At 31.5% G+C, this 26,009-nt stretch overlaps 3 protein-coding genes across 3 annotated transcripts in view; all 3 read right to left on the bottom strand.

Moving 5' to 3' along the window:
- Positions 1–864: 864 nt before the first annotated feature.
- The window catches only part of LOC145324750 (uncharacterized), a 58,622-nt gene continuing 33,477 nt past the window's right edge, over positions 865–26,009 (bottom strand). Inside the window, exons 4-5 of the mRNA XM_080167358.1 lie at positions 2,037–2,128; positions 865–1,426 (exon numbers count right to left, since the gene is read on the bottom strand). Coding sequence (XP_080023484.1) covers positions 1,384–1,426; positions 2,037–2,128 — 135 coding nt within the window. The 3' untranslated portion in view covers positions 865–1,383. The remainder of the gene's footprint in view (positions 1,427–2,036; positions 2,129–26,009) is intronic.
- Positions 17,273–20,003, bottom strand: LOC145324005 (uncharacterized). The gene is made up of 3 exons (XM_080166642.1): positions 19,917–20,003; positions 18,434–18,568; positions 17,273–17,559 (listed from the first exon to the last, which is right to left on the bottom strand). Exons 1-3 carry the CDS (start codon positions 19,975–19,977, stop codon positions 17,273–17,275), a joined length of 483 nt encoding a protein of 160 aa, XP_080022768.1. The 5' UTR covers positions 19,978–20,003.
- LOC145324746 (uncharacterized) lies at positions 22,688–25,533 on the bottom strand. Its single transcript, XM_080167353.1, has 4 exons — positions 25,416–25,533; positions 25,033–25,155; positions 24,024–24,113; positions 22,688–23,386 (listed from the first exon to the last, which is right to left on the bottom strand). Exons 1-4 carry the CDS (start codon positions 25,486–25,488, stop codon positions 22,896–22,898), a joined length of 777 nt encoding a protein of 258 aa, XP_080023479.1. The 5' UTR covers positions 25,489–25,533; the 3' UTR covers positions 22,688–22,895.

A 26,009-nucleotide genomic window follows, 5' to 3' on the forward strand; every position in this document is an offset into this window, starting at 1 on the left:
AAAAAAAATCAAAATTTAAAAAATTCAAATTTATAATGTATATTGTATAAATCGTTTACACATTCAAATTTTGATTTTTTTAAGGGAAGTTTGAAGATTTGTAGCTAGTAGTAAATATTGAGCGAGGATGAGGAAACACCCAGGAAACTGCGTACACATTCGGCAACTAGATATCAGGCTATCTTAATTAACCACATTTACAAAAATTAAAGCATAATAACCAGTAATACATAATAACACTCATGGATTAAGGTATTTGACAATGGAAGATTAAAAGTACCTCCTTTCCGAAAAAGACACAAATCAAATAGATTTAGTCATTTGGGTTTGATAACAAATTGATAAAATAAAGATTTGTATTTAACTTTCATTGTCTTTCCTTAATCAGAACCAAATATTATTTATTTGGCAAATAATTATTACTTTATAGTTTTGGAAATTATTTTAATCATTATATGATCTAGGAATTAAGCTTCTTTTTCATTAATATCTATATTAGTATGGTAAATCCTTTTTTTCCAGTTGCCAAATCCCTACACCCTTGAGGGTTTCAACAATCATATGTCACTGCAATCTTCTTTATGGTTTTAATCAACTAATTGTATTTAGGAAGATTACCAACTCTGAAAGTTACATTTTTATATTTTATACTGATTATAAGTAAATGGTTTCATCCTTGTTTACTAATTTTTCTTCATTAATATTGAAACAATTTATTAATAATTAAATTAATTTACTTTACACATTCAACATATGCTGAAAATCACAAATTTGATTCAAATATAAGTCTTTTATTAGAAGTACAATTAAAGCCAGTAACTTAAAAATAAAGCTAGAAAATGTTAACAGTCTTGATCGGATTTCTATATGCAAAAAGATAATTGTTGCTTGTTTTGGTAGCTTTTGAATTATAAAAACTAAATGTCAGAAAGAAATTATAATTTTTTTAAAGGCAGAATTTTTTTTAGTTAACATTAAAACCTTTGTTTTAGAAAGCTATCTTTTTCCAATAGAAAGCAATGTACAATTATAATTTTTGTTTTCTGCTTTAAAAGAACTGTATAGAAAGATTTATTTTGTTTATATGATTCTTTTCAAGATTTTTTTATATAATATGTAAATGGTATTTTCCTTCTAAAGTCTCAGAGGTTTTTTTCAATCCCACAAAAATCTTTAATTTTGATATAATGTAAAATTACAAAATTTACTACATAGTTAGAACACCTATATTATATTTTTCGAAATCTTTTTCAAGGAAGGGCGGAAAGAATGTCAAAGAGACTCTTTAAGAAAAATTCCAAATACAATATGTGTTACATAATATATGTAAAAGTATAAATATAAATGTCTTTATATGTTTGTAGAAACTTTTGTGTACAAAATTTATGTATTCTCCTCTCCTTCCCCCTTCTTGCAAGGCACATACCTACAAACAAACACAAATCGGTCCAATAAAATATTATGATTTGTTGATAATTTGAAAACCTATTTTGTTGAATTATGCATGGTGAAACTCAATAACTCTTTTTTAAATTTAATGACAGTAACAATTTTACAAAGAAACTAACCAAATGAAAAGTGATAAAAGTAATACAAATAAAATTTTTGTTATTTTTAAAATAACTTACTGTTTTCTGAGATTACAATCCTTGTTGCTTTTTAAAGTTTAATCATTTGAGTGTTTGTGAAAGCTAGGTATGTTTTAGATTTGCAATATCAAAATTGTCAACATCTAAACAACAAGTACAGTAAAGTCCAAATTCTAACTTCTAATCTTTTTTACTTATTTTATTGTTGTTGTCAAAATGCCTTGCGGTGCTAGCTGTATTAGGATAAGTTCAACCCTGAATTTTCAGTCTTAAGGTTTATGACAATTCTTTAAAAATATATTTGTCTTTAACTTCTTAGTTATAAAGATAATACTTACTTTATCTTAGGCCAAACTCTAATGTGATTTATTTTACCTAATGCAAAAAGTAAGCAAACAGCATATTATACAAATTATAGAATAGCTATGCTAATAAGATAAAGCTTACCCATTGCATGGAATATATCCATTTGCAGTGTATTTGATAATAGAATATTCTTGTTGGCTCAGAGGTTTGAATGTTACCACGCTAGGATCAGGCTGAAATTAAGAAACTATCAATTGGAAGATTTATTCATTTGTAAATCACCTTAGAAAACAAAGATGATAATTATTTGAATTGCAAAATTTAGCTTAAATTTTAAACTTTATTATGTAAACTCTTAACCACTTAGAAATACAATAAATCATACAAACTAAAATTTTTAACTTTTTTGATAAAGTGTTAATTTTATGGTACATATTATAGACCAAGCCAAAAATGCAAACAATTTATAACTCATAATTTTAGGTTTAAAATGCACACCAATACGAACATTTCATACACTTAAAAGGCTCCTAAATTACGAGATTTTATCTAAAGTACCAAAATTTTAACAATAATAAATCAAATACTGATAATTGATTTTTTCAATGGTGTTAATTATACATTTTCTATGAGAACAAAGGCAAAATTTAAGTTGCATATGATCTATTAGAAATAACAAGGATGACAACATCCATAAGTAGCGAAGCATAAACAATTAAATTAAGAATTTAGATATTAGTTGACAAAAGCATGTATATTAGGAAAAAATCACGAAACCTTTTCAACATTTGTTTTTAATTTCTTAATATTTATTTATATTTCAGTACTATGACTAACAGACTGACGGTCAAAGTAAATTACATACTGGATGCTCAGAACAACGGGAAATTTAATTTTGATATTTTTAACTACAAAAATTTTAAAAAAACGGACCATAAACACCAAAGATATGAAGAAAAATGTGAAAAATATAAAAATAGCCAAAAACCTGCAAAAAGGCAGTCTGACCGCCATTGATGTGTTCTTGAAACGAAAGGAAATTTAATTTTGATATCTATAACTGAAAAACTTTGGAAATTGGGCCATAAACACCAAAGGTATGGAGAAAAATGTGAAAAATACAAAAATAGCCTAAAACCTGCCTAAAGGCAGTCTGACCATCATAGTTGTTTTCTTGAAACGACAGGAAATTTAATTTTGATTCTATAACTGAAAAAATTTTGGAAATCGGACTATAAACACCAAAGATATGGAGAAAAATGTGAAAAATACAAAAATAGCCTAAAACCTGCAAAAAAGCGGTCCTATCGCCATTGATGTTTTTTAGTTAATTGTGCTCCTTGATAATGGGAATGTTGTCAAAAAATTTCAGCCTTTTATCTTTTATAGGAGCCGAGAAAATCACGTTTCCCCCAAACTAAGACGGACATACGGACAGACGGACATACGGACAGACGGACAGACGGACATTTCAAATTATAGAGTAGCTTCGCTACTAAAAATTATAGAGTAGCTTCGCTACTAATAATTATGTTTATTGAAGGTTAGATTATGATGCCTTTAAATAAATGCAGACAGTAACATAATGAGTTATAACGATTGTGTCCTATATTGTTAAGCATATTTTCAATTTGAAATACAATGGAAGTTCATTGCAAATTCAATTGTTTTCCGCTGTTTTACTAGATTTTTTAAAGGTATAATGATACATATAAGATATGGGTAATGATTAATTATTTATCCATTGCTCTTTACCCAATCATATACTACTAGCGGCTACGCCCCTAGAGGCCTCTAGGAAAACATTAGGGGGGGGGGGCAGTTAAAAGAATAGTTAAAAACCTTTCCTGGACCTATAAGAAACTTCACTGTTAAGGAGAACTATATCGGCTCAACGGTTAGCAAGATTCTTCGCTACAGACAAAAAAAGCTAACTACTTTATATAATAGGATAGTTAAATAGGGAGTAAGGGAGGGGAAAATTAATTCAATTTAAGAGTTTTCAAAGAAAGGCCATGAAATCCAGATTAATCCAGAAATTTTGGAGGAAATTGTAAATGGATTGTTAATTAGATTTAATAAACTATAAACCAAGAAAAAAGTTCCAAGAATAAAAGCAATCATTTGAAAATTAGATTACCAGTATATCAGTCTTATTTAACCATTTTGTAAATAAATACTAGAAAATCTCCCTGGAACTCTGGATGACAGGGAAAGGGAAAAGAGAGGTGGGGGCGAGGGATATGAACAGGGAAAAAAGGGGCTTAGAATAATATATTTCCATAGAGTCATGTAAAGCAAATTTAAAACTTGTTTTTGATGAAATATATTGAGGTTTTATGGTGTGATTGTTATATTACAAGATTATTGGACCCGGCAAACTGCTATCTGGCTGGCAAGAATATGTCCCCGCACGCCTGCCTGCCCCTTTTTATCCTTTTTATTTCCCTAGCCCCCACCTCCCTTCTCCCTTTCCCTATTGTCTGCTTTAAAAAAGGGAGGTGTGGGAGAGGGGAGTTAAATAAAGTATAGGAGTAGGGCCGTGTATTCTTAACTTTTATATTTAAACTACTCTTTGTCTGCTATATTCAAAACTAACACAATGAGTAGCAGCATTTCATGCGCTAGTACCAAAACTCAGTCAGAAACGGCTAAATTTTTGCACATTCCCTTTAAGCCAGTACCCAAAGTCTGAGACTTCAAAAAATTGAATATTTGATCCATTGTCCCCTCCCTAACTCCCTGATAGTTAAATGCTATAAGGTCGTGCAATATGTATTAAATCTTAATTAAAATCTCTAACTTTGCCAATACTTTTTTGCGATTAAATTGATGAATCATGTCTAGCCAAGAAACAGTAAAATATTTTATCCTTCTTTTGTATGTAATATATCAGACTATCAGTTAAATACGCCCCCTAGAAGCCTTTAGTGGCACTAAAAATGTTTTTTTTTATATAACATGTCTATGTTGCGTTCAAGTCTCTACGTATAATATTTTTTTTTTTATGATTTCTCTTGGAAGGGTGGTGATACCCTCCCCCAAAATAGTTCTAAACCTTACCTGGACCTGAGAAGCTTCCCTTTTAAGGAGAACCCGATCAGTATAGCGGTTAGCAAGATCCTTCGGTACAGACAAACAGACATACAAACAAACAAACAGACATCCTGTTACTTCTTTTTAAGCATTATATGCAAATGGTAGGCTAAGAATTAAATTTGAAATTAATGAAACATTTAGGAATAGTCAGCTGCATATAATAAGGCAACTTAAGAAACATGTTTTTTATATATCAATCAAGAAACTTTCTTAACAATAATGTATAAACATCATAATAGTTATTTCTTGTATCGTATTATAAACGGATTTCCGCGGTTATAGAGTGTACAATTATAAGATTAAAACTAGTTTTTTTAGCCCCGAGGTGCCGGAGGCACCGGCTAAAAAAACTGGTTTTAATCTTATGATTGTACATTTCTATATTTGTAGAAAACTGGATATAATACGATGCTAGACATAGTTTTTTCGTATGGATGAGAACCGGTTCCTATCCACCGGATTCGAATGAATACGAGAAAACTTCTTATGAATAATATTGCTAATATCATCGTTTTTAATTTTAAGCCTATGTTTTAAAATAGACAATCTATTATATAATGATAATTTTTTATGCATTTTGCTTATTAAGTTTTGCAATCTAAAACTTATCTTCTTAGAAGCAAAACAATAATGTTTGAAGGTATGTTATTGATAAAAACTATTACCTACTTCCAATTAAAAAAAAAACATTAAATGGCCTTTGTAGGGTGGTTGTAAAAATATAAATATAAAATCTTAAAAGATTACACCAATATTTACATTAATGATAGTACATGGAAAATGACATCTAAAACTAAACAACCTAAACCAACATCTTGCACATTTTATTTTTGCAAGAAAAGGATGGTATACACTTTGTTTACCTTAAGCCGGCTTAAAAAGCCAGGTGGCTGAAAAAAAACAGACATTTTTATATGCAAAACTTCTCTATTGATAAGACTTTGCTATTACAAAAGTATTGAAGAAATTGGAAACAATATGCTAAACAGAATTTTGTATATAAGAGAAAAATGGATAGAAATGTAGATAGAGTAAACGAAAGAGATAATATTCTCAGAGTCCTTTTGTTTAATGGCAATACTCTGAAAAAAAGGGGCACATTGCTAAAGCACAAAACATATATAAAGCTTCCCTAAATAAGACCACATTTCTTCAAAATACCTTGCTTCAGGTACAATTCACTTATATTTAATTTATAAAGATAAATATATGAAAATTGCTATTCTTGTTTTACCAAAATAGTATGTTTAAACTACTTTTATCTTTGAGATTGCTAAAACTTCGCACTAATTTGCAAAGTATTTAAGATCTCCATTTAGATAATAGAGATTTAGGATAAGAGAGACACAAATGTAAATTTTTGACTAATGGAACACGTCTGAGTTGTCCTTTCTTCACTTGTTTTGGTAAATATTCCTTGGATCTTTGGTATCATTGAAAATCTTTGCAACAAAATCATGCAAAAATGCATGAAAAAATAATAAAACTTAATGTTATAGGTGGAATAACCTTATAAAAGTCATATTTGTAATATTTATATCTTTTTTGCATGTATTTTGCAACATTATACTTGATGCAGGGTAAGAAATGAAACAATGTTTGGATTAATTATTTTAGCTTTACAAAAAAAACTGTCATATCGGACATTAATTATAAAATTTCTTGGCTTAACAACATCTTCGTTTTTATTATTTCATTTTATTAACTATCATCTTATTTTTTTTATGAAGTATTCAATAGTAAAACTACAAATCAGTAAATGTATAGTGTGATCATAATTATTTTATCTTTTAGTATATTCTTGGTTCTTTAGAGTATATTTTTGGTTGCAGGAGTTACACCCTTATTTATGACGTTGAGTGTTCAGGCAGTTCAGAAAAAAGAACTATTCCAAATTTTTTAAGGAATTAAAATTGTACAGTGATTGTGAAAATAATAGTATATCTCATTTAATTTTTAGGTGGCTTTGTCTGATTGAAGTTTGCACAGAAAAAAAACAATTTGATGATTTTTAGTTTTTACTGAAATTTATTATATTTCATTTAAATGAACATTAAAATGCATCATATCAAAATATCTAAAAATCCATTTGCAAAGCTTTGTAGTTTAGATTGTACAACAAAAAAAATGTAATATAATTTATGACATTTTCTACAGTATATTGCAAAAGGTGTGCAAAAAAATGCGTTGATTTTTAAAGTTCAAATTGCGCGGCTTGTGTTAATAGTAGAAAAAAGGTACGCATACTGTAAGAATCACTATTAAGTCTACTTTTAGGAAATATAAGAACGGATCCTATGCTACACATAGTATAGGAGCTACATGTTAAAATGTCCCAACTGACTTAAAACTTGACTTGAGAGTAAATTTTAGGACATACCTATCTCCTAGATTATTTATAGCACAGGAACCGTTCTTATATTTACAAAAAATACAGTTCATGGCAGTTTCAACGGTATGCGAATCATTTTTCTACCATTAACACAGCTGCGTAATTTGAATTTTAAAAATCTGCGCATTTTTTTGCACACCCTTTATGTGTATTTTTGCATCTAAATTTTTGGCAGAATAATCAATCTCTACATCACTCCACTCTTTTTACAAGGCAGAATAGAATAATATGTAAATTTGACACATAATCATTTCAAATTCAATTTCCTTTTTCTGAAACAAAGTTTTGTTTAACAATTGTTTATATATTTGTCTTTGATTGCTTGATTGACAAGCCATTGTTTCTAGGTCGTCATAAAATAGATTGATAACCTTTTTAAAAGCGAAGCTTTTCTTTGATAAAGGTCGGTCCGTCCGTAAGGGATAGCTTTTTTCGTTAATTTAGGCATGTTAGAATTGTCCTAATGATTTCAAACTATGCATGGTGATTCCTGTAGTAGTTAGGTACGATTTAGAAAGCGTAGCAACTCTATAATCATTACCAAAATGTCCGTATGTCCATTTTAAACATGTTGATTTTTTTTCTTTTTTAACATCAAATCTTTATGTGATCTAATCATCGGATTGATCTGATTTTTGGTATATTGATTCCTGGGACAACAAAGTATGATGTAATAAACGAAACAACTCTATAATCAAGTCCTAAAAATGTAAGTATGTCCATAAACATTATCCTGTATCAAGCAGTTTTTTAACAAATTTACTTACAATTTTGCTTTGACTCTTATACATTTATATTCTGATTATTCAGTTCTGACACTATACTTGACGACCCAATATCTCCTAAGAGCCCCTTGTTATTACCTTATTATTGAGAATGGCAGGTGTTCCAAATTGAATAACAGTAATGAATCACACTCTTTGCAGAGAAGCTTGGGATACCGATTTTACTGACTTTTAGATCATAACTTCTCAATAATTAATTGAAATTTTTTTTTACATTCTCTTATCCTACACTGAAAACTATAACCAATTACATCACCCACCAACAATTAAGACTCCAGCTGAAAGGAATATTAAAGATGTAGCCCAGTGATTTAAACATTACTAACTTGCTGTTTTTTAAAAGCGAAGCTTTTCTATAATTAGGGTAAGTCCGTCCGTCCGAGATAGATAGCTTTTATTCGTTAATTTAGGCATGTTAGAATTGTCTTATCGATTTCAAACTTTGCATGATGATTCCTGTAGGAGTTAAAAACGATTTAGAAAGCATAGCAACTCTATTCATTACCAGAATGTTCGTATGTCCATTTTAAACATGTTGATTTTTTTACTTTTTTAACAACAAATTTTTATGTGATCTAATTATCCGTTTGATCTGATTTTTGGTATATTGATTCCTGAAACAACAAAAAACAATATTATAAGCGAAGCAACTCTATAATCAAGTCCTAAAAATGTAAGTATGTCCATAAACATTATCATAAACATTATCATAAACAGTATCAAGTAGTTTTTCAAAAAATTACTTACAATTTTGCTTCGAATCTTATACTTTTATATTCTGATTATTCAGTTGAGACACTATACAAGTGTTAATGTCCGTTTGTCCTACCGTTTCAGTGCTTCGCTTTTATGGATGTTGTTATCCTTGTTTTTTATCATTTTAGGGTGCAGCAATTTTGAGCCGCCATGCCCTCAGTATTACAACAATCTGAGAATGTTTCTACTGAAATAATTTGCAGTAAGAAACAACAGAAAAGGCCTTTCGTTAAAATGTTTAGAGCAATTTTTTTTTTTCAAAAGTACAAAAATATCTATTCAACTTGCAGTAAAATTATTCAAAATTAAAATTTCATTCTCATATAAATTCATTAACCAGAAAACAACTTTTGATGGTCTGTGTATGTACTTTAGGAGTACGTCTGCCACAACTGTAAAAAAATATTCTGTTGTCCATCAATGCACATATCATTTTTGGAAAGTAAATACTTTCTTGAAGCCAATCTTAACGAGGAAGGTATTTTTGGAAAGGGGAAAATGTGCAGAAAACACCTATGTAAATTAGAAAATCCGCAGAAACCATTTTCAAAAGTTATTTGCAAACATTTGCAATGTTAATTTGCAAAATTAATTTCATGCCTTAAATGGCATATTTTGAAATAAATGTTCTTATGAAAGTTTTTATCTATGAGTTTAGGACATGTTCAAGACATACATTTTATTTTCAGTGTTAGTTTTTTCGCCCTACGTGTGAAAAAAGGCATTTCTCACATTTTATTATAGAAAATTGCATATAAACACAAAAATAATTTTTTTCTGCAGTAAACATAATAATTGGTATAAAATCTATCATTTTAAATGCAAAAGTCAGATTCTGAATCCTTTTTAGAGCGAATATATTGCAAAAAGTAACCAGGGCATTTTAGCAAAGTATGAATATTTAAAGAAATAAATACTTTTTATTTTTAATATACATATTATATAAATAAATAAAAAGAGAGAGAAAAAAAACTATAAAACAAGGTATATGTTTTTTTCACTCTATCATTGAATAAAATGCACTTTTAGGTTTGATAATAAGCAACGCATCACATAAAAACTCATTTTTTATAGTTATTAAACAAAATCAATGCAATTTTACAATCAAGGTAGTTTTATAAAGCAGTAATCCTTTTTGTAGCTATATTTTTTGCCAAATTTATTCTTTATTTTTATAAATAAACTTAATTAAAATCTAATGATTTGAGATTTCGTAGTAAAGAACTTCATATTTTTACTGTTTAGACATATAAATTTCAAAGAAAAAGATTAAATCCTTTAAGTTTGAATAAAACTTTATTCATTTACATAATAAAAACGTTAAAATCATTAAAGAATCTAAAAAAAGAAAAAAATAAGTAATTTTTATAAATGTTTTTGTGTCGTCTTTATAAACTCTTTCCGCTTTTATTATTAGACTGATAGAATTTAAAATTATAAATAACACTTGTTGGGCCTATCCTATTATATAAACTTAGTAAGATATTTTGTCAGTATCTTAAGGTTTGATACTGCTAAACTGATTGAGTTCTCCATTTTAGGGAAACTTTACATTGGTCTCGGTATGGGTTTAAGCTAATGGGTTAAGCAATACTTTTGTCCTATTAAAAAAAACACCCTGTATGATATAAGATAAGATTATTTATCAAAACAGATATTTTTATGGTGCAAGCTAACTGTTTTTCGTTTTTTAAAAATAATTTAGACAATCCTACTTCTTTTTGTCTTAGAATATAATTTGTTTAGAAACACCTAAAAATATTATTAATGTCTTGATTCAGACATTGGAGATTGGACAAACCCAATGCATTGTTTACTTTAAAGGCCATATGATCCAACAAACTATTACATTGTTTTTATCAGGTGGAACTATATTGTATTCAGAGCCATGATCATGGACATCAAAGCTTTTTTATTTGGGTGGGGGAGATAAAAAGACGAAATTCTTTAAAATCCTATTTTATTTGGGGAAGGGAGAGTAAATACTTCCACCAAAATGGTTGTTGGTAAATTTTTTGGTTGGGGGGGGGGGGGATGAGTAAAATAACATTTTTTTCTTCTTAAATATACATGGTGCCTATGACATCCCCAAATGCGTTTTGGGTGTGTGTATGTGGGGAGGGGGTAAACAATAAACACACCCTTGGACATACCTGACAAAACAAAGTATTTTCATTTTTAACCTTTTTAGGGTGTCCCAAAGTGAAAAAAATTATGCATAAATAAGACACAGTTTTAATCAGTAATTAAAGGCCTGTCACTTGGAAACAAAGTAATCAAAAATTAAAAATTCTCAGTACAGAAAAAAAGTTTATCTAACAAGATTTAATACCAAAAAGAAGAAATGGAGAGAGCTAATAAACATACAGACATAGTATACAGTATTGGAGCCATTACAAATAAGCTGCTGAAAAAATTAAAGGCATTTAATTTTCATAACAATGCTTCGCTACTAAATGAATGACTGTCCCACAAAAAAAAACATATTTAATTATTTGGGAATCGTCCCTTTCGTAACATGGCCCCATAAGAGGTGATTCGTCGTATTTTTAAAATGGCTTTTTATAGGTTATTTTAGGTTAGGTTAGGTTGTATTTGGTTAGTTGATTGCCCCACAGGGTTAGAGCCCCTCCGCAAGGGCTAGAAATAGGAGATACGCTACTGTTTTAAATACAAAGAATCGCCCCATAAGGTGCGATGTTACGAAAAGGACTACACCCAATTATTTTTATATTACTATGTCACCTCACTTTTTAATAATTCACTATATTTTTCAAAAACCTTTTTTTCACCCTTATAATTAAAAATTTCTTTTACCCACAGGGAGAAAATATTCTTTTTTTTCTTTCTAGGTATATCAAATGGCTGGATTTTATTATTCATTACGACATGCATGTTTAAATATAAAATAGAGACAATGCGGTTTTTTTTAATGTACAAAAGTAATATTATTACAAGAAAAAAGAGTATCTTTCATTAGAACTAAAAGTAACTTTTTGTTCATGTTAAAAATCCTTTTTATGTTTCTCAGAAAAGAATATTATAAAATATATGCATGCCTGAAAATTAGTTTAAAAAATTTGTATTAAAAAGGAAAAAGAAACTAAGTCGTCGTTATATTTATTGTTTGTTCTTTTTGGTGTAAGGTTTTTTTTAATGAAACTTTTTTGGATCTCGTTAATTCGATTTCTGCGGATTTTCTGGTTGCCAGAAATAAAAACTACGCATCTTTTTTAGCTAGATGGCATTTGTCTGGTTAAGATTGGATAAAAAATTCTTTGGTTGGTTAAATTAAATAAGTGTGAATGGATAGTAAAAAAATATTTTTAAAATCAATCTACAGTCAGGTTTTTATCTAAAGTAAAAGATTTTTTAATTGTTGATTATACATGGGCTCCTTTACTTATCAAAACTTATCCTCTATTATGAGTTGAAATTACAGAGGCTAGATTAAATAGTTTTCTTTTTATAATTAAATTTACAAAAAAAAGGTAACTTTAATGTTTTATATTATACTAAACACAATTTTTCTGCCTTCATAATCACGTAGAAAACTAACGCAAAGCGAAATGTTTCTTACTTGTTAGCGGCTGCCTTAGATCATAATAAGAGAGAGATGGGACAATGGGCTGCTTATTGCACTAGTCCCAAAGTTTTCTTATTCGTTGGCTCAGCAACTTTAGGGACTTCAGTTTACTTTGATTGGTTATTATATTTAGTGTTCTAAAGTTTCAACCACTAATTTTAATCTACAGAAGGGACAACCCCAAACTGTCCAGATTTGAGCAAAACGATTCCTATGACGTCATATAAAAAGAAAAGGGGGAAAGAAAATATCTTCCCTTTTCTCCCATCACTTTTGAAGAGATTTTCTTCCCCCCTTCCCTTTTTCTTTCCCGAAACGTATATGACGCAACTGGAATCGTCTTGCTCAAATCTGGACAGTTTGGGGTTTGTCTACAGAAGGGATAATTTTGTGTATTAATATTGGGGATGTACATTAATTTATCTGCCATTGTCGTACCCCTGGATTATAATATCCTGACATTAAAAATTCAAGAGAAAATGATAATTTCATACCCTGAATCACTTTAGGGGTTTTGCATAATCTGCAAGCTTCAGGGTAATGTTAATGCATGATAATTTTATGAACATCTACAATGTTGATACACAAAATTATTTTGTAGATAATAATTATTGGTTAAAAAGTTTAGGCACAGCTACTTTGAACACAAAACAATTAGGTTTTTTAAAGTTTACAAGTTAAAGGAACCCTGCAAGAAATACACCGTTTTAACTGCTGAAAGACTGCCACAAGTAGACCCAATACCCAAAATTTGAAGCCTCTAGCTTCAATAACAAAAAAGTTACAGACATTTCAAAATAATTTTTTTAGTACAATGAAAATTTTGAAAGATTTTCATTGCTCATGATAGAAATTTCAGTATTAAATTATGTTTTCTAGAAGCAAAATTGAAAGCTTATTTTTGTCAGAAATTTAGGCTGCCAGTAACTGATAACATTTTTACAATAAAAACACCCATTTTCATAGTCAAAATTTATTTTAAAAATTGGGTCCTCATTCTCACACTACAGTACTCTCAGTACAACGCAAATTAAACTGAATTTTTTTTAATGATTTCGACTATAAAAAAGGGTGTTTTTATTGTGAAAATGTTATCAGTTACTGGCATCCTAAGTTTCTGAAAAAAAATAAGCTTATAATTTTTAATAATGGAATTTTTATTATTAGCAAGGAAAAACTTTCAAAATTTTCATTGAACTATAAATATCATTTTGAAATGTCTATAACTTATTGGTTATTGAAGATGGAGGCTTCAAATTTTGGGTATTGGGTCATGGCTGTCTTTCAGTAGTTAAAGCAGTATATTTCTTGCAGATCTTGGACAAAGTAGCCTTGGACAAAGTAGCATCGGACAAAGAAGCCTCCGGACAAAATAACATCCGGACAAAGTAGCCTCAGGACATTTACTTAAGAAAAGTAGCCTCCTAAGGAAAGTAGTCTCCACTGTTAACAGTCATAGTAACTCGAGCTCACGAAATTAAAATTCGTGTTTTATAGCCAATTTGCGACAATACTAATTAGGCAAAATTACATAAAATTTTGTTTGAAAATATGTAATATTCATCCATTAAGAAGGAAGTAAACATCATTAGCTGTGAATAAGTCAGAATATTACAGACTTAATTATATTTTGTGAATGTAAAATATAGCAAAAAAACAATCAGCTTTGTAATATTGTATAATTAAAGAAATATCCCCAGGTTAATGGATTTTGTTTGTTATGTTCAAATATTTTTTTAAGAATATGATAATTTTAGTTTATTATAAAATCACTAAACCTAGCGAAAATCTTTTTAATGAAAAATATTCTTATTCTTATTACCAGCGGCTACGCCTCGCCCCTAGAGGCCTCTAGGGTTACTTGATGAGGGGGGAGTTTATTTTTTTTTGGGGGGGGGGGAGAGAGGTAATATTTTTCTAGGGGCAATTTCTCTTGGGAGGGTGGTGGTACCCTCCCCCAAAAATATTATATACCTTCCCGAGACCTATGTGAAGTTACTGTACCCAACCGGTTCAGCAGTTATCAAGATCCTTTGGTACACAAAGACAAACACACATCCTGTTACTTTATTATAAGGATGATATTTTTAAAAGCGAAGCTTTTATATAATTAGGATTAGGTTTGTCCATCAATTCATTAATTTAGGTATGTTAGAATTGTCCTTTCGATTTCAAACTTTGCACGCTAATACCATACCTCTAGTAGTTAGGTACGATATAGATGTTGAGAAAGATGTAAAAAATATAATTCACCATATAATTATAGTTGTCAGAAATTTCGTTTTCAAAGACGAGCGAGCATATTAATTTATAGAGTAGCTGACTTATATTTATATTCTTATTATTAAGTTCAGACACTATACAAGTCTTAATGTCCGTTTGTCCTACTGTTTCAGTGCTTCGCTTTTATGGATGTTGTCATCCTTGTTAGTAAGTGAATATGTTAAAAATTTGACAAAAATAACCTTCACCCCCCCCCCCCCCCCTCTTACCCTCTATTCTTAATAACTAAATGAGACGATTAACATTGATTTATTATTTAACTTTCATTTTCAATTTAACCCTGAATTGAAAGTCAAACACAGGGATTTAGGAATCTTGGTATTCAAATTTTATTACATCCTTCCTTAATATGGTTTCATAATTCTTAATTGTATTTTGATATACGCCTCTTTCTTGGAATCTATAAATTTCTCCTCCCTCTTTGTCACACTAGGTTCAACCATTTAAAAAACCTTGGTATTCAAATTTTATTACCTCCTTCCTGGATATGGTTTCATAATTCTTAATTGTATTATGATATACGCCTCTTTCTTGGAATCTATAAATTTCTCCTCCCTCTTTGTCACACTAGGTTCAACCATTTAAAAAACCTTGGTATTCAAATTTTATTACCTCCTTCCTGGATATGGTTTCATAATTCTTAATTGTGTTATAATATACGCCTCTGAACATGAATTTATAAATTGCTCCTCCCAATTTTCACACTCATTATCCCTGTAACATAGTTTTAACTCTATCTTTTGTGAGGGGGGGGGGGGAGAATATCGAATTTCCAAGTAATCCCTTCAAGTTCAAACAAAGAAAATAATATCTAAGTATTTGGGCAGATAGAAAACATTAAGGATTACTTCTAAAAAATATAGTTGACAATAATATAAAATCGAAGCTCTGAAATGAAAGGACAAACTAACATTTACAGGATAAAAATGCATAAGTCCATATAAAATTAATGCGATTATAGTAAATTTGTTGCAAAACTGCTTAAGTATATGCTACTGTTTAAGGACATACTGACATTTTTATGACTAGATTATTGAGATGTTTCGCTTACAACATAGTCCATTCCTTCATCTTGAACCAAATTATACAAGGAAAACTCCTCCCACTCTTTTTCTCCTGAGAAATTTCCACTAATTTCTAAATTAACAAATTAACAAAACAAAAACTGAAAGCAAAGTTGTATAAATGTCCTTGGAGAGATGGAAAGAGGGGTAAAATATTTCTATTGGGCCAAAAAGTATAATTTTCAATGCAAGGAAAACAATTAACAAGGATGACAACATCCATTAGAACAGAATAAAAAACTAACATTTGTCAGTGTCTAACAGATAAAGTGAGTTATAGAGCAGTGGTTATAATATCTTAAATTGATAGCAAAGGAATTTACGTAACCCAAAATGTTCCTACGAACACGCCTTATTATAGAGTAGCTTTGATACCTAAAAGTCCAGTTGGTCATTTTAATTCGCACACTTTTATTTATGTAGGTGTATGTATATTTTGTACATGAACGCCCTTTCTTTTTGTTGCTTCGCTAGGTTAGGTACTTAAAAAAGATTTTTAAACCATTTTGCTACGGTTTTGCAATAAAAGTTTTAAGTGTTTTTAAAGAAACATATTCACTTGTTAAAGTTAGTATATCGTTGACATAAGTCTGTGAATCCTAGAGATAGACTTAAAAAAGCTATCCATCCATCTCTGACGGTCAGATTAAGGTCACATGTACAGACGGACCGACCCTAATTATAGAAATATTTTAAAAAATTAAATAAAAAATAATTATATGAATTATATGAATTATATATTGACAAGTAAATGTTAATGAACCTCGTGAAAGTGTCAAACTATGACGTCAGAAAAAATAACAATTAACCAATGAGAGACCGCTATATATTTACCATTGGTCAATTACAGTGAATACTGGCTTCTCATTGGTTAATTGTTAATTTTTTCTGACGTCATAGTTCGACACTTTTACGAGGTTCCAAGTAAATAAACTATAAATATATCAAAAATAGTATATACAAAATACAAAATAGATTTTTAAAATTTTTATCCCCCCCCCCCCCACCAATAAAAATAACCGCGGGCGCTCGGCCCCCTAGCCATATAACCTAACCTAGCCTAACCTAATCCAGTCATTTAGTCGGGGGGGGGGGGGGGGGGATAATTGGAATTCTAGTAAATAAAGTAAATATATCAAAAATAGTATATACAAAATACAAAATAGATTTTTACAATTTTTATCCCCCCCCCCCCCCCCACCAATAAAAATAACCGCGGGCGCTCGGCCCCCTAGCCATATAACCTAACCTAGCCTAACCTAATCCAGTCATTTAGTCGGGGGGGGGGGGGGGGGGGGGGATAACAACACAAAATAGAAATAATATTACAAAATTAACAATAAATTAACAGTAAATATCAACAATAATCAATTTGAATTCTATTATGAAATAATATTACAAAATTATAAATATTAAGGTAAATAGAATTCAAATTGATTATTGTTGATATTTACTGTGGCGTGCGCACCTATTGTCAAATTGAAAATAGGTGCAACACGCCGAGGTTGACGTTCTTGCTGTGGCGGGGGTGGGGGAGGTGGATTGTTGTCTCCTGGCTGTGGCTGTGGTTCGGGAAGGGGCTCTGGAGGGTCGTCCTGCTGTTGAGGGTGGTCCGGCTGTTGAGGATGGTCCGGTTGTGGTGGTTGATGGGGAACATTGACATGATTGTTGTTCCCCATCTGTTGGATAACCTGTTGACCTTAATAAATTAAATCAAAATTAAAATTAAAATCTCTCAGGAGGGTGGTCGATAGATCGATGTACATCCCCAGTGATTTTCCCTTCTGTAGATTACAATTAGTTCCATAAAAGCCCAAAAAAATACATTTTAATTAAAGATCCAGCTTAGATTTTTTGACGCATTTTTTGGAGCTTCTCTTTTATGGATGTTTTCATCCTTGTTTTATAATAATCATGTAAGCAATTCTGTATGATATTTACTATTAATTTAAAATAAATGGTTATTTTTTCCAAACCATAAAACAGTTAGGGAGTTGAATCCATTTTTATAGAAGCAGAAATATAATCTATGATTATGGTTTGGACCCTCTAAAACTGTAATCTACCTTTCCACTTTCCCCTCTCTTGGTGAAGATATCTTCAACGCCGATACGATTTTTGAAATGTAAGATTCTACTTTCCCCTCTCTTGGTGAAGATATCTTCAACGCCGATACGATTTTTGAAATGTAAGATTCCACTTTCCCCTCTCTTGGTGAAGATATCTTCAACGCCGATACGATTTTTGAAATTTAAGATTCCACTTTTGCCTCTCTTGGTGAAGATATCTTCAACAAGAGAGACAAAAGTGGAATCTTATATTTCAAAAATCGTATCGGCGTTGAAGATATCTTCACCAAGAGAGGGGAAAGTGGAAGGGTAGATTACAGTTTTAGAGGGTCCAAACCATAATCATAGATTATATTTCTGCTTCTATAAAAATGGATTCAACTCCCTAACTGTAAAATATCTCAACGCAATTAATTAATTAAATTAATTCCAAAAGGTGAATTTATTATTTTAGAGTAAGGTTACTGGACAAACGCAGGAGTCCCCATTATATATAATACCTACCTAATTGTCTTGCAGCATTACGGCGTCGTTGTCGTCGAACTCGACGCTGGCCATCAGGCTGGGGTGCAATAGCAGCCACAACCGGATCATCTCGGAGGGGGGCCTCAACAGGAACAGGAAGAGGAACAGCGACACCTTAATAAATTATAAATGTATAGAGTCGAAGCAAAATTTTAAGTAAATTTGTTGGAAAACTGCTTCATACAGGATAATGTTTATGGTCATACTTACATTTCTAGGACTTAATTATAGAGTTGCTTCGCTTATAATATTATTCTTTGTTGTCCAAGGAATCAATATACCAAAAACCAGATCAAACGGATAATTAGATCACATAAAATTTTGTTGTTATAAAAGTAGAAAAATCAACATGTTTAAAAGGGACGTACGGACATTCTGGTAATGCTTATAGAGTTGCTTCGCTTTCTAAATCGTACGTAACTACATCATGCAAAGTTTGAAATCGATAGGACAATTCTAACATGCCTAAATTAACGAATAAAAGCTAACTATCTCGGACGAAAAATCAACATGTTTAAAATGGACGTACGGACATTCTGGTAATGATTATAGAGTTGCTACGCTTTCTAAATCGGACGGACCGACCATAATTATAGAAAAGCTTCGCTTTTAAAAAGGTAAAAAGGAGAACCCGATCGGTTCATCGGTTAGCGAGATCCTTTAGTATAAGGATTATTTATTCATTATATTACACTTGGTGGAATAACTATAAAAACAAGGATGACAACATCCATAAAAGCGAAGCTCTGAAAAGGTAGGACAAACGGACATTAACACTTGTATAATGTCAGAACTGAATAATTAGAATGCGAATGTATAAGAGTCAAAGCAAAATTGTAAGTAAATTTGTTGAAAAACTGCTTGATACAGGATAATGATTATGGACATACTTACATTTTTAGAACTTGATTATAGAGTTACTTCGCTTATAATAGTATACTTTGTTGTTCCAGGAATCAGTATACCAAAAATCAGACCAATCGGATAATTAGGTTACATACAAATTTGTTGTTAAAAATGTAAAAAAATTAACATGTTTAAAATGGACGTACGGACATTCTGGTAATGATTATAGAGTTGCTACGCTTTCTAACTCGTACCTAACTATTACAGGAATCACCATGCAAAATTTGAAATCGATAGGACAATTCTAACATGCCTAAATTAACGGAAAAAAGATATTTTAAAAAGTAAAAAAAATCAACATGTTTAAAATGGACGTACGGACATTTTGGTAATGATTATAGAGTTGCTACGCTTTCTAAATCGTACCTAACTACTAAAGGAATCACCATGCAAAGTTTGAAATCGATAGGACAATTCTAACATGCCTAAATTAACGGACAAAAGCTAACTGTCTCGGACGGACGTACGGACGTACGGACGTTCGGACGTACGGACGGACGGACCGACCCTAATTATAGAAAAGCTTCGCTTTTAATAAATAGAATATATATTATACCTTGGTCAAGTCGTTGACGGCGTTCTTGGATTCGCTGGCTCCTTCTGACGCTAGATTTCATTATATTATAATATTTTAATAATTTTATTTACTGAAATAAATTAAGCTAATAAATAATAATTAATAATTAGTATTTTTCACAATGTAAATGCAGTTATATTATAATTAATAATAAGTATTAAAAATGACTCAACAAACGTGTTAACACTTTACAAAAATATTAAAAAATAATAACTTTATGCGTATTTATTACGCATTTAAAGGAAAGAGAAAGGCATTGAAAAGGAATAGAAACTAGAAAGGCATTATTATAAAGGGGCTGTATGCGAGAAAATGTAATTTCATAATTACCTTCAGATAAGCCGAAATTTATTTTGCCTTTTCTCGGCGGTTTTCGGCGGTTGCGCCGCCGTTTCTTCAACTCTTTTTTTAGTTGAGTTCCTCTGTTGACATCCGCCTCTCCCCTTAGTATCCAAGTAACTTCGTTCGTCGCCAACCTACAATTTAAATTACAAATTTGTAAAATGTAAAATGAAAAAAATTTATCTTTACATACCCTTTTGAGGTCAATTCAATACCAAACATATATGGGTGGGGGTGGGGGAGGAAGGGTTTTACTCTTAAGATAGGTTGACATGTGACACCTTTATAACCCCCCCCCCCCCCCCAAAAAAAAAGGGAGGGGCAATGGGCTGTTTATTACACTAGTCAGTAGTCTCCCCAGTGTCTGTCTCCTGTTTGTCTCCAGGAAAGGAAATATTATAAAATCAAAGGGGTCAGGAAATCGGTAAATCGGGGAGGGGGGGTGGGGGGAGGGGTTGTATAAAATGGGCGGGGAATGGCTATTGCAATTTATAAATGTAGCAATTCTTTTCTTTATTTTGTATCCTAACCTTGGTTCCACATTTTAATTACATTTTAAATCATCAAAACCGCTTATTACATATTATGGCAGGAGAAAAATAGTCGTCATTTTAGGTTGCTTTAACGGACATAATTTATTTGTTAGTTCGTTTACCTAGTAGAAGGGGATTGGACAGGTTAAAGGGGCTGGATAGGGGTGTCGTTATATTAGCCTGCTACAAGTTTCACTTCTTACAAATTTCTCATAATTGAAAAAAACAACATGTCTTGAATCAAATTGTTATTTTGTCTTTTTGTGAATATAAAACAGTAAACGTTATCTTTGAATGAGTGTTTATTCCTCCCCTCTAATGTCTAATGGATACTCAGAGATTTAGCTTTTAAAGACCCTAAAAATAAACATGACTAAAATAAAATTCATAAAATATTTTAATATGTATGGATGTTGTCATTCTTGTCAGTAATATGTTAGTATGTATGGACTCAATTGTATGTAAACTTTGACGTATAATTTTGTCAAAAATAATACATTTATATTATGCTTAAATTACCATAAGTTTTGGTATCTTTAAAAAAATATAATAGTTAAGAAGACAATTGATTGCATCGTATTACAGACAGTTAAGACTGCATGAGTCATATTTTGGTATGTATGGATGTTGTAATTCTTGTTTTAAAACTTTTATTCAAGAGATAAGACAATGCATGATAAATTGATGTATAAATAATTATTAATGTATACATACTAGCGGCTTCACCTCCGCCCCCCCCCCCCTCGATATCTCTAGGGGAATTTGAGGGAAGAGATAGCTGAAAATAAGAAGCTTCATTGAAAGAAGAACCATAACAGTCCGTCGATTAGTGAGATCTTTTATTTGAAATTAATAGAATAGAGAGCTCCTAGATGCTAGGGACGCAACTGCTATATTTTGTGTAAATAAAGTAGTATATTTGTAGTTTGAATTGGATGACATTAAAAGGTAATAAAACCTATATCCTATTATATAAAGTAGTAAACATTTTTTGTCTGTCCCGAAGGATCTCGCTAACCGCTGAACCGATATTGTTCTCCTTTACAGTGAAGCTTCTTATAGGTCCTAGGAAGGTTTTAAACTATTTTTTTAGGGTTTCTTCACCCCCCTTCCCCCCCAAAATATTTTTTTTACTCTTTGGAACTTAAATTTAAAAAGGAAATATAAGAATGATTCCTCATTTGAATTTTAAAAATGTCCACATTTTTGCACACCCTTTTTTATCTTTAATGATTTACTTGCAAGTCAAGATTTAAGTCAGTTGGGACATTCTACTACGTAGCTCCTAAATTATACATAGCACAGTATTGGTTTTTATATTTACATAAAATAGACTTCATAGCGGTTCTAATGGTATGCATAACGTTGTTCTACTATTAACACAAGCCAGGCAATTTGAATTTTTAAAAAGTACATATTTTTGGTATACTTTAATCTTTAATGATTTACTCACAAGTCAAGTTTTAAGGCAGTTGGTACATTTTACCACATCGCTCCTAAACTATACGTAGCAGAGGAATCGTTTTTATATTTCCGAAAAGTAGGCTTTCTAACGGTTCTAACGATATGCGTAACATTTCTCTACTGTTCACACAAACCGCGCAATTTCAATTTAAAAGATGTCCGCATTTATTTTGCACACCCTTTCTGTATATCAATCTACTAATCCAATATTTTCTTTGGACCAAAAATCCCTGAATCGTACTTTTTGTATTAAATCAATATGGCAATTCTAACATGTATAAATTAACAAATTATACAGGAATATCCACGTGGATACTCAGCTGGTATTGAGCCGCTTTTACATACAACAAATATACAAACATTTTGACATTTAAATATTTATTATTTTCTACAATAAACAATGTACAGCAATTATCAAATAATAAGATATAACATAAGTATAATAGATTGATAAACATAATCATAGTACTTCATATAACAAGGAACATAATTAATTTGGATATGAACTTTTCTATGTAACTTTTATTGTAATTCAAGCCAGAATTATGTAAAAGTAAATTGAGAATTGTTTTCATTCAACTTATTTTTTGTTTTGCAACTAAGATTAAGAACCAAAAACTCAGATATGCTTGCTGCGGCCCTGGTAGATTTCTCTCTCCAAATCTTCTACTGTCACATCTGGTATGCAGTTGTTGATTCCAAGAAATAAAATCTCGTTAGCTTGCTCTTGATCAAGGTTTAATCTTCTATTGTGGTACAGCAATTTAAGTTGAGAGAATATCCTCTCGACGTGGGCGTTGGCAACTGGAAGGTTTGTCATATGCGTTGCCAACGCCCGGATACTCTTTGGGTAACTTAATTCATCTTTATTTTCACTGTAGTTGATAGCATGCAGGGTACTTTCTTTCCATGTTTTCATTTTATTTGCTTTCAGATTGTTGAAAAAGAGATCCATTAACATTTCATCTCGTTCAGTATTCTCAGACCAGCTATTTAGTCCCTCTCTAAGCTCTGATTCCAGGCGTTCTTGCAATGAAGACATCTTTTCCTTCCTAATGGGTTCTTTCTTCTCTTGCTGCGTCTTGGTAAACTTCACTAGTTCCAGCAAATCTAAAATGTCAATGCAAATTAATTTCCTAAAACTCTAGTTTAACTGTATAACACTTTATTGTTCAAACAAAATAATAACTACAGCAATATTCCTGCAGTTTTCCTATGAAATGGCAACATTTTTGGGACTTGTTTATATTTATATATATACATTATGTTTGTATTGACTTAATGGAAAAAAAGATGTTCAGTGCTTTCCCTTAATGCGTCTTTTGAGCAAATTTTTTTACCCCCCCCCCAAAAAAAAAAAAAATTGCTTGGGGGAGGGGGGGTCATTACCCACCTGAAATTTACCCCGGGGTAAAATTTTTTGGGGGGTTTAATTTTTTTTATTACAGATTTTTTATTTTTTTTTTTTGGGGGGGGGTAAATACCCCCTCATAAATGGTTGGGGGTAAATTTTAAATGGGGGGGGGGGGGTAAAATGAAAAACCGTTGGGGGGGGGTACAGGGGGGTAAGGGGGGTTTTAACTTTAAGTACAGCGATCTAGATGGCTAAGACAATGGTTGATAAATGGACGTGCATACCCAATGATGAATCAATACACAAACCTATCCTTTCTGTTGAGTACAATAGGTGGTTGAAACATCTACCCCTCCCCCCCCTCCAATGTCAACAGCCCTTATTTAGATTTACCTTCTTCCTCTGAGTTTTCTGCCGAATCGTCTGGGTTCAGTGGCTGGTATAAATGTTCATCTATGGCGTCATCAATGCTCATCGTATCATCTAAATACAATAGCAAATTTTTATTATACATTAACTAGAACAGAGCTTGATCTTTAAATCATTTTAGTGGTGATTTAGATCGGGACGCGCCAAAATTTCAGCCAATCACAGCGCTGCATTTTGAACCACACAGAAGGGATAGGTATTAGAAGGCCCATGATCAAGTAATCCCACCCCCTTACAACCAGGGTTGTCATTTTGGGCGGGCTCTTTTGGGCGGGCAGTTTTGGGCGGGCGGTTTTGGGGTAGAGAAAAAGGGGAGGGGGTAAAAAAAGAGAGTGGGGGCGGGCCTATTTTTTGGGTGATATCCTTATACTAAAGTAACAGGATGCGTGTCTGTTTGTTTGTGTGTCTGTGTGTTTGTACCGAAGGATCTCGCTAACCGCTGAACCGATCGGGTTCTCCTTAACAGGGTAGCTTCTCATAGGCTCTGGGAAGGTTTATAACTATTTTGGGGGAGGGTACCACCACCCTCCTAAGAGAAATCGCCCCTAGAAAAAAATTACACTCCCCCAAAAACTTTTTTAAAATAATTTTAAACTAAAAATAAAAATGGGGGGAGGAAACCCACCCCACCCAAAAAAAATATTCCCCCCCCCCCAATTTTTTTTTAACTTTTTCTTTTCAAATCTAATATAATAATTGATTATCAAATTTGACTCTCCCCTCCTCAAGTGCCCCTAGAGGCCTCTAGGGCCGTAGCCGCTAGTTAACTATATAAATTAGTAAGCTTTTTTGTATCTAGAGAAGGATTTCGCTAACTGCTGAACCGATATGGTTCTCCTTTCCAGTGGAGCTTTTATAGGTCCTGAGATGGTTTTCCAATCAGACAAACATCATGTTACCCTCAAAACATTATGTTACCCTTATATGGGGGGGGGGCGACTAGGCTAGGTTAGCATTATTTAAATTTTCATACCATCTTCAGAAGCATTCAAAGCAATTGGCTGGCCTCGGCCTTCAACGTTGGCGCTCCGTCCTCGTTCTTGCATTATGTTTAGCAAGATGAGTCTCTCACCCATCAGCCTGGATGCTGTCTTGCCTGAAAAAAAAATAAAGATGTCTTTTATTTTTTATTTAATGGAATAAAAGTATTGATTCATTTAACCCTCTTACCACTGACAAAAATTTATAATAAATATCTCATTTTCTTCATTGACTTTCAGATTTAAACATTCTTATTGATAGGGTGTTGATTCCCTCCTCTAAATTAGAAACCTAGAAACCTTTACTGGGGCGTGGGGCTGATCACTCAGGGTTTAGTAGATAAGGTTTTGAAATTGTTATCATTTTGATATATACCTTCTTCTAATACTGATTCCATTTCTTTAAAGCTCAGAAGGGGGCTTGGTTTCTGTTGTTTAAGCTGTTTCATCAGCCAGGTTTTTGAATGTATATTTAAAAACAGACTTGACTTCCAACCAGCTGAAATTATTTACAATTATTTATAAATATCATTTTTTGATCTATCAGCAATAAATTTCTATACATTTCCACGGCGATTTTAACAATTTTTAAAAGCTTTCATATCATACTTTTAAATTCCTCATTCTTAGTTTCCTAATTATAAAAAACATGCAGAACTATTACATTAATTCTATAAGTCTTTTATATATGCATTCTTAAATTTTTCATGAAATAATGGGATTTTCAAAGTATGATTTGAAAAGGCCCAAATAAATTTAGTTTTCGTCGATTTCTCTAGAGAGGGTAGTGGGACTCTTTCCAAAAACTTCCTGGGACCTATGAGACCTGTTAAGGAGAACCAGATCGGTTCTGCAGTTAGCGAGATCCTTCGGTAAAACAGATAGACAAAAACACATCCTATTACTTTATTAAGGAAAGGATAATTGAAAAGTGTATTTAAGTAACACATTTATTGGTAATGTAAAAAGT

This window comes from Acartia tonsa, chromosome 7 (assembly GCF_053477335.1).
Source record: "Acartia tonsa isolate MP-2025a chromosome 7, ASM5347733v1, whole genome shotgun sequence".
Classification (NCBI taxonomy): domain Eukaryota; kingdom Metazoa; phylum Arthropoda; class Copepoda; order Calanoida; family Acartiidae; genus Acartia; species Acartia tonsa.